Below are 9880 nucleotides of genomic sequence, written 5' to 3'. Positions count from 1 at the left end.
TAAATCTTCATATTCAGACTGTCGTGCATTCAAACATGAATATGAAGTTTAGGCCTTAGTTGTGATGGGAATCCTCACGATCAAGCATTCACAAAAGATTAAATGATGTTTTTTTTTGGAATATTTTTTCTGAATAAAACAACAGAAGTGATAAAAACAAATGATAGAAAACATTTAAACAAAAGACAAAAACTATGCGTTTTCAGCCCTTTTATTCCTGAATATCCACTCCAAGGTCTGGATTTGGAACTCTGTTCCAAATCACAAACAGAAATACCACTAAAATCCCATTAGACTGGACCACCGTTTACTGCCCCATGACCAGCCAAGACGTAAACACAGGAGGTTAATATGTCGACATTTACTGTTTAATTACGTACTATTTACATCCATGAACAGTCACTTTTACACCAGGAACTAGGGCTCAGGATGAAACGCAATCAAATCATAATCACAATTCCAATCATCACACTTGGCTGCAGCCACTGGAATTATTTAAGGAGCATAATTAATAATAAATTCTCTGGAAACTTAAGAAATATCCTGTCTTATTCTGTCTAAAATCTGCTAACCTTGTAGTTTCATACTTCTACAAACATGGTCTGAAATGTGTGCTGTTCTTTTCAAGTTTAGTGGGTCATATTTTGGTCATTTCAAATGTTTATGCTTGTGTTTATATTTTTCAATGTGAACAGTGAAAAAAAAGTATATTTATAACGGCATATATTTAAGCACATTTAGCTCTTAATTGTGACAGTATATGACAATCGTACAGTGAATATTGTACCATGAGATTTGTATGTTGTTACTGCCTATTGTCCCTAAACTAAGATACATTTTCAAAATGGTTGAGCCTTGACAGAACCAGACTTCTCCCTGATCAAAGTGTAACTGGTCCATGTGACAAAGATCTGGAAATGCTTTTATAACGTTTTCGTCTTGATTCACAGGTTTATGGAGGGATGAGAGGAATGAAGGGCCTGGTGTACGAGACCTCCGTTTTAGATGCAGATGAGGTCAGTGACAATTGAATGACTTCTAGGATGATAATCTGTCTTTTACTGATGATGGTCCTCTGTTTCCTCCTCAGGGCATCCGCTTCAGGGGCTACAGCATCCCAGAGTGCCAGGAGCTGCTGCCCAAAGCTCCAGGAGGAGAGGAGCCGCTGCCTGAGGGCCTGTTCTGGCTGCTGGTCACAGGACAGGTGCCCACAGAGGAACAGGTGAGGACCGTGTACATGTGGAGCATCCAGGGCGGGGAACTGACAGAAATGTGTGAATCAGTGTGTTTTTGGATTATCCCGATGATGAAAACGGACAGAAATGTACCTGTCAATGTTTTGGTTTGTACTTTGATCCTTTAAGCAGATTTCCCGTTTTATGTTATCGTGTATGAACTGACGCTCTGCTCTTTGTGCTGCTTCTTGACCAGGTCATTGTTTTAAATTATGATTAGTTCTCAGTCAATTTAACTGGGTGAAAAATAATGGTTAGATAATTCAATAAGATGAATGGTTCAGATTTAGATATACACAAACAATTTAAAACGTTAGGAAGGATGACGCTATAAATGTCTGTTTTTATTTTGAATGGCTCTTTTTTTTAGGCTGGAATTGAAAACTCGCAACTAATTGATACTTGATTTATAATGGTCAACTAATTTAGTCTTTGAATTACCGTTATCTGGACTGTACAGACTCAAAACTTTCATGAGCTGAGAGAAGAGGCTTTATGACTCTGATAAAGCTTGAATTTCATCCAAATGACTCAAAGATGTGATGTGTGTTTTTTGATGACAAATATTTCCAGTCTGTCACAATGGCCTCCAGTGGCATCTATTTAGCTTCATCTCAGTGAAATGTAGTCAAATTCTCATGTCCTGCGATCTTAACTAATCAAAACAATAATTTCTACATTAATAATTAGCAAAATAATCACTAGTTGCAGCCCTACTCTTTTGGCAGCCTTTTCTGAATCGTTTAGTTATATTCCAATTTTTGCATAACCTAAAGCCAACAGTTCCAATTATAAGGTTATTCCAGCTCTAATTGAGGCTAAGACACTGTTTGTCTTGTTTATTTTAGATTTAGTCCCAATCTGCTTAAATCCAAGATAATTTGTGTTAAAAGTTTTGCTCGGACCTGGTTTAGTTCATTTGTCATGGTATTTCAGGTTAGATTTTTCTCAATTGGAGAGTAATTACTGCACCAAAATGACTATTTGAAAACGTTTTTTTCCCCACAGGTGAACTGGGTGTCAAAAGACTGGGCAAAGAGAGCCGCTCTTCCGTCTCATGTCGTCACGATGTTGGATAATTTCCCCACAAACCTTCACCCCATGTCCCAGTTCAGCGCAGCCATCACAGCTTTGAACAGTGAGAGCAGCTTCGCACAAGCGTATTCTGAGGGCGTCCACAAGTCCAAGTACTGGGAGGTCAGTCCAGCTACTTAAACATTATCAAGGGTCACAGAGGATTATTGTGTTTGTACAAGACCAGATAGTAAAGACTTCAACCAAAACAAGCAGACATATCCAAAACAAGAAAAAAAAAGGAAATCTTTACACACTGAACCCAAAGAAAACGTCCCAATTAGTCCATAGTCCAGTGTTCTCGCTGGGGGATTTTAGTGTGGCGGCCCGCCATGCTCCGGCTGTGACCCGCCATGCTCCGGCTGTGACCCGCCATGCTCCGGCTGTGACCCGCCATGCTCAAAAGATACCGCCAGGTATTAAGATCACGGCACGTAGGCGCTGGTTCACACGGCCTCGCTCGCACGGCAAACACGGCGCTCACCGCTGTTCGGTGCGACCGAACATTTTTAAAGTACTTTTCGCGAGCGCTGTTCTACCTTCATCCTTCAACCTCAGCCCAGCGAGAACACTGATAGTCTGCCGAATGTCTTTTTTGAAAGTGATCCGTTCCATTTTACAAATGTCCTAAGTAATGTCTGTCCAGTCCCCGATTGTCTGTAATTTGTCATCCATTCTTTCTCAATTTCCTCCCAATTACTCAACTGTCTGTCATCTGCCAGCAAGGCCTGTACAGGAATCCCCTGCACAACATTAATCTCAATATTTTTCCATTGAGCTTCATATTCTGGATCACACCAGTACAGCAACGCTCTGATCTGAGCTGAAATAAAGTAATTTTTGAAACAAGGTAAACCCCATCCTCCTTTTTTCTTTTGATAACTAAGGTTTTGAATCAGATTCAGGGTTTTTTCCCTTGCCATACAAATCTTGATTGCTTTACTCCACATCAGGAGAGTCTGAAACAGATGTAGAAATCTGGGCAAAACATATTTTTTACAGTTTCAATCCTTTGACTTTTCCATTTTCCGAGATCTTTCTTAATAGTAGTAAAGAGATGTAGAATTGTTGATAGGTCTCTATGGAGTACCACACCCAAGTATCTAAGCGATTCCGTTTGCCATTTAAATGGGTAGGACTTTTTAAAGGTCAGAGAGGGTTGCCAGAATGAGATCGTCTTTTTTTGTACATTAATTTTGTATCAAGTTATTGGACCAACTTCTTGAAGAAAATGCATCACATTGGGTATGGAAATTTCTGGTTTGGTCAAATACGATAGAACGTAATCTGCATAGCAGGCAATTATATGTTCCGCCCCATCAATTGTAATACCATGAATTGTTTTTGTCTAATAAATTGGGGCAATAGTTCCGAATACAAACAGGAGGGGGTGGATCTGTCAGATGACCATTGATTTTCATCGTATTGAGCCCCAATATTTTTTATAATAAAGTATAGTTTGTATATGATTCATTCTGTGTAAAGATCATCTTATTTAGTCATGTGTTTGTCGTTTGTTGATGAATCATTGTGGATTAGGTTTGGGAGTATTTGTTCCATTCTTTTGGACATAATTGAGGTGTATATAAAATGGTCCACATTCAGACTAGAAATGGGTCTGGGGGGGGAGACGCGGCGCGCAGAAGCGTGTAACAGTAGATTTAGCGTGTTTTGCATTGGTAGAATTGACGCTTCTAAGTGTGCAGCCTTAGTCATGGCAAAACGCGCTGGAGAGAATGTGGTAAACGGGTAAAGAGGTTTGCATTTCTCTTGTAGTTTGTTTATGAAGACTCCATGGACCTGATCGCTAAACTGCCCTGCATTGCCGCTAAAATCTACCGTAACTTGTACCGTGAAGGCAGCAGCATCGGAGCCATCGACTCGAACCTGGACTGGTCCCATAACTTTACCAACATGTTGGGCTACAGCGACCAGCAGTTCACCGAGCTCATGCGGCTCTACCTTACCATCCACAGGTACCAATCATAGAATCTTTGACTGTCATCCAATCACAAAGGCTGCCACTATTTAGCCATTTTCTAACTTTGTTTGTAAAATGAACAATTTTGTTCAGTTCTGTGAGGAAAGTGCTGTTGTGATTTTGAGCTTTTTAAACAAATGAATGCAACTTTCAAATAAACGTCAAAAATGGACCAGGTTTGCCCTGTATGTTCTATTGTTCCTCTGTTTAAAATGCAATGTAAAGCGTCTTGCAAGCGTCCAAATAACTGCTACATAAATCCAATGCAGTAGTTAGGACCTCAACAAACATAGTTCTTTTATATGTTACGAAACATGATCTGTCAAATAGAATGCCTTTTTGTTTTTAATGTTGTAATATTGTCTAAATCTATAATCGTGTTTCTCCAGTGACCACGAGGGAGGAAACGTGAGCGCTCACACCAGTCACTTGGTCGGCAGTGCTTTGTCTGATCCTTACCTCTCCTTCAGCGCCGCCATGAACGGCCTTGCTGGTCCTCTGCACGGTCTGGCCAATCAGGTACGAGATCACACTATTATAACTGAAGCTGCAGCGCCTTTTTCCCTGTAACATACATTACCGGTGCTTCCTGCTGTGACCTTTAGGAGGTGCTGGTGTGGCTTACATCGCTGCAGAAGGAGCTCGGAGGAGAAGTGTCCGACGAGAAGATGAGGGATTACATCTGGAACACACTCAAGTCTGGGAGGGTAAATGCTCTTTCTATTTATATGTTTGTGAAGTTGTGCAAAATTAGCATATAAAGTTAAGTTTGTTGTTTTTAAAATGGCTGTGAGAAAGCGGCAAAAGGTCAGATGCAATGAAAATGACTTGCAGCCTAAAATAAAGAGATACTGATCCTGTTTCAGTCTCTTCCAAAGAACGTACAAGTTTTACTTTTTAATTATTCTAAAAAAAAAAAAAGAGAGAGATTTAGACAACCGCATGTAGTTTTTATTTATATATTTCACTAATTATTGTGGTGGTGGTGTTTTTTATATTGAACATTTCTTTTCAGCCTAAGCTTTTGTTCAAGGTCAAATTAAATAGAAAATATTACAAGACCATTCGCTAGAAGACAGAAATCATTTTGATCTTGTTGCATCTTGTTACAGTAAATCTTGGCTGTTCTTGTCTTTTTGTCAATATTTTTGCACTTTGGTGATACATTTTACTGTCCGTTCACATCAAACAAAACATTTACAAGGACACAACAATGTCTTTGTTGCCACCTGAATTCGACTAAATCATTGTTTGATATTTTACTGAGACTGTACTGAGACTAATACTTCCTCTGTAGGTGGTTCCTGGTTATGGCCACGCCGTCCTGAGAAAGACAGACCCACGCTACACCTGCCAGCGCGAGTTTGCCCTGAAGCACCTGCCCAACGACCCCATGTTCAAAATGGTGGCCCAGCTCTATAAGATCGTCCCCAATGTGCTTCTGGAGCAGGGCAAGGCCAAAAACCCCTGGCCCAATGTGGACGCGCACAGTGGAGTCCTGCTGCAGGTCAGTTTGGTCTTTAGGACTCTCATTTCTGGGTTTGCATCATATTCTACAGGCCGTAGTATTACACTGAGGGCAGGTCTAGTGGATATTTTCAAATATAGCTCTAGTGTTGGTGTTTTCACACTGAACCTAGTAAAAGGAGCATGGGTACATGGCCTGTCAAGGTGTGTGTTACACATACCCACAAGATCGACATGGTTTGGCGCACGCTATTGCGCCATCTGGTGGTCTAAGTAGACACATTCACACACTGAGATCATTCATTCAAAAATGCAAACACTGAATCAGAATGCGTTCTGAAGATCAACAAATAAGAGATGACATAGTGCGGTCACTCGATCTTAGTAATTAAAGCAAATAACAGCCTATTGCACAATAAAGTAGTGTGTAATATTAGAAGTGACTCGAAATTAATGTAATTAAAAAACTGCTAATATTTATCACCAATGAACCACAAAACAAAGTGACAGACTTAAGCCTCCAACTACAGCTTCAGCTTCTGACACAAACCAAATGACATAGTAGATGTGTCGGTCACGTGACTTTTCTTAAAGTGACACAGCTCTACGCAGGCGTCACTTTCAGAGCTCGACACTTGTCGTCTATCACCACTTGCTTGAATTCATACAGCAACAGTGGCTGATAGTGATTCCAACTGGCTTTAAAATTAAATACTAAGTATTAAGTATGTGGGTATGTTAGTCCTACTCCTCTTTGTGCACAAAAGCTTTAACAAACAATGAAACAAGTTAAGAACATTCATCTTGTCTTCATAAATGGAATAGTTTAACATGTTTTGACGGAAACTTCCGTCAGGTCCGAGTCCGAAAATTAATGAAAAATATTTTACAAAAAAGTCAAAGTTTCTGGTCTGACTGGCTGCCCCAGAGCAGGAGCTAAAAAGTCCCCAAAGTGTGGCCCTGTCTCTACTTCCTACTGTGTTGAGTGAGTGTTGGTTCATCGTACTCACTACTGCCCTCATCTGAGGCTACAATCACACTGCAGGGTATGAGGCCCAAATTGGATTGTTTTTTTTGTTTGTTCAAAATCTTTTTTTTTTTTTCCTTTTTGGTTCACATTACAAAAAAATGCAACTGCTGTTCCCTGCTCGGCCCACTCTTTTGCACTCTTCAAATACCACCTGAGTACAGTACGAACCCTCTATTTTTGCCTGAATTGACTTGTCACCCGGTGTATTGATTAGTTCACAAACTTATTCCACTTCCACTGATTTCAGCTCCTTTGTCTGCCATTTCTCTCCACTTTCTCTGTCGCTTTGACTCAGAATTGTGACGTTTATCCCGGAAACGTTGACCATTGACGACGTTCAGGTTGGATCTGGGGACCTGAGCGGTCAGACTAAAAGTACGGAAACATGGGATTTATTTCCACACATGAAAGTGGCCCGGGTCAGATTTGAAAAAATGTGTGCTGTTCACACTGCCCTGAAAAAATCTGTTACATACACTCATATGGACAAAACATCAGAATTGACCTGAAGTGTGAACGTTGCCTGACATCAGCAGTCAGTCCTCTAATGATCCCCTGTGTTCCTCCTTCACAGTACTACGGCATGACGGAGATGAATTATTACACGGTGCTGTTCGGCGTGTCCCGAGCTCTGGGCGTTTTAGCTCAGCTCATCTGGAGCCGGGCCCTGGGCTTCCCCCTGGAGCGCCCCAAGTCCATGAGCACGGACGGACTCATGACACTGGTGGGGGCCAAGTCAGGCTGAACCAACACAAGGACGAAGCCAGGCGGCCAGCGGGGGTCAGTGAAGGGTGGGAGGAACTGGAAATGTTCCACTTTTTAACTACTCCAGGGCTCAAACATGGTACACTTTTAATGTAATTTCAAATAAAAAAAGCAGCAAAATTAGGTTCAGACGTGCTTTGTTGTTAACCACTGACAAGTTTAAAGTTCATACCACTTCTTTGTCTGCTTCAAACCTTAATATAGGGATCGTGTGTCGGTTAGTACGATGTTGGAGCTTTGAAAAGGCATTTAAAGGGAAATGTGGAAGGTCATTTACGCTTCCACTGTATTTGTTTTTAAGTGATGTTAAAAAGTGTGACGAGCCTTTGCTGCTTTGGGCTAAAACATTACACCAACTATGACCTGGAGATATTTACTAGTCCAGTTTTATTTTCTTTCTATGCAAAGTTGTCACCCAGTAAATCCCCATGCTTCACTCCCATTGTAAAACACTCCAGCGTAAACCGAATATCCAACCGCTCAAACCAACAAATTGAAAGACGCTAGCCCCTTTTTAAATCTTTGGTCTTCAATCTAGAAAATGTCCTCTACGATCAAAATGACCATGGTTGTTTCCTAAATGTCTCTCTTCCCATAAATAACCCATTACATCTCTGTAATTTTGCTTATAATGTCACAATATCTATCAATAATGTACAGTTAAAGTCGATGCTAATTGTGATTCCCCTGCAGCAGATGTTAGTTTTAAAGAGCAAGTTTGGAATGGAAGTGGGTTCTATTGTCCTGTTTAGATTAATTGTATTTAGCTTGTTTAGTTCCCAACGAGAGAGCGCTTTCAACACCGACTACTCCAAAACAAGCACTTGATTGGAAACATACTAATTTAGTAGCTGTAGAAAATCCCAAGATTGTATCCCATCCTTTAAATATTTGTTGGTGTTTGAAAATGTAAGTTTTCTCATTTCGTGGTCTTATTTATACATTGTACACATTGTACATAGGTATATACTTGTATATGTATAGCTTTGAATGTATTGACGTGCATTTACTAATAAGAAATATCACAGTAGTTTGGCACTGCTATCCAGACACGTTGGTCACTTATTGTACAAAAGAACACATTAAAAACTGCAGCTGTCTTTGTAAATACATGTTCTTTGACAAGCTGGTGCTATTTCTCAGGAGTTTTACCCAATTCAAACTTGCTCTTTCACATCTAAAATTTGCTGTTCATAGATTATCCAGCACTCCATTTCTCCTCCAATTAGTTTATGCCAAAGCTAATGTTATTGACCTTATTTTGGCTTTGTATGTGTAGTAACATCTGATTGTTTTGATCTTAGAGGAGCAGTAAATAAGCTTTGGTTCTCTGTAACATAAATAAACTCGTTGGGGATGTGATGTAGATGTGGGTCAAACGGGCCAGGAAACTTGGAAAACTAAAACAAAAATGGAAAATAAAAGGTTTTATTAACAAGTGTTTTGTCTTTTGTAAAGTGGGTTTACAATTGATGCCATTGACAGTATTAAATGTATTACGGCATTATACAGCGTGGTTAAGGTGAGGACTACGCAGACCACAATGCTCTGCTCCATCAACATGAAATTGCTGATAAGATATTCCTTTATTGTCCACACATGGGGAAATTTCATTGTTGCGACGCAGGTAGATACAGAGGAAAAGGACAGATAACGTATAGGAAGTTTAAAAAAAACACTCGTAATAGAAGAACTCTTTATAAACAAAACTCCTATAGACAAAACCTTTCATTTCTTGATAAGGAATGTAGGGGGAAAATAAAGATTTAGATGAAATAAAAACGGCTAGCGTAAGACAAAATAATACATTACTAATACTAGTTTCAGGCCCAAAACCTTTTCTCCATGGAAATGTAATTTTGCCCTGAATGTTCCACAAAAAGTGGGTGGACAATTTATCGAACTTTAGAAATTTACTATATTTTTTTTAAGATATGCAAAATGTTAATATTTTGCACCAAGCTGAAAAACGTTAAATGCAAATGAGCTCAGGAGGGAACGTCCTGATCTGAGTTGCTGGGGCAATGGCTGGACCAGTCAGAAGGACCTGTAACCCGTGCAAATAGCAGAAACGTACTAAACTATCTGATCTGTTTCTTTTACTCTGCACTGCTGTAGTCCCCTTATTCCGGAAGCCTGTGCGGGTGCTGCCATACAACGTTATCCTTCTTCTGGTTGTATTAACATGGGGACATGTTAATACAATATACAGATATGGGCTGCCCAGGAAGTCTGTGCATTGTTGACTTGTTGGTCACGTGAACATTGGCTATTTTACACAAAAAATCTTTAAAATGTTATTTTTGACTTCACGGTGAATGGCACAAT

At 40.0% G+C, this 9880-nt stretch overlaps 1 protein-coding gene across 1 annotated transcript in view; it reads left to right on the top strand.

The window, feature by feature from the left end:
- The window catches only part of cs (citrate synthase), a 13889-nt gene extending 4899 nt beyond the window's left edge, over window positions 1-8990 (top strand). The window contains exons 4-11 of the mRNA XM_072449234.1: window positions 951-1016; window positions 1091-1222; window positions 2244-2432; window positions 4086-4285; window positions 4680-4809; window positions 4896-4997; window positions 5588-5797; window positions 7362-8990. Coding sequence (XP_072305335.1) covers window positions 951-1016; window positions 1091-1222; window positions 2244-2432; window positions 4086-4285; window positions 4680-4809; window positions 4896-4997; window positions 5588-5797; window positions 7362-7532 — 1200 coding nt within the window. The 3' untranslated portion in view covers window positions 7533-8990. The remainder of the gene's footprint in view (window positions 1-950; window positions 1017-1090; window positions 1223-2243; window positions 2433-4085; window positions 4286-4679; window positions 4810-4895; window positions 4998-5587; window positions 5798-7361) is intronic.
- The last annotated feature ends 890 nt before the right edge of the window (window positions 8991-9880 follow it).

This window comes from Eucyclogobius newberryi, unplaced genomic scaffold (genome assembly GCF_026437365.1).
Source record: "Eucyclogobius newberryi isolate DKJ021-1_F unplaced genomic scaffold, fEucNew1.0.hap1 SCAF_17, whole genome shotgun sequence".
In the NCBI taxonomy this organism is placed as follows: Eukaryota; Metazoa; Chordata; class Actinopteri; order Gobiiformes; family Gobiidae; genus Eucyclogobius; species Eucyclogobius newberryi.
This window is presented reverse-complemented; position numbering and strand designations above follow the sequence as displayed.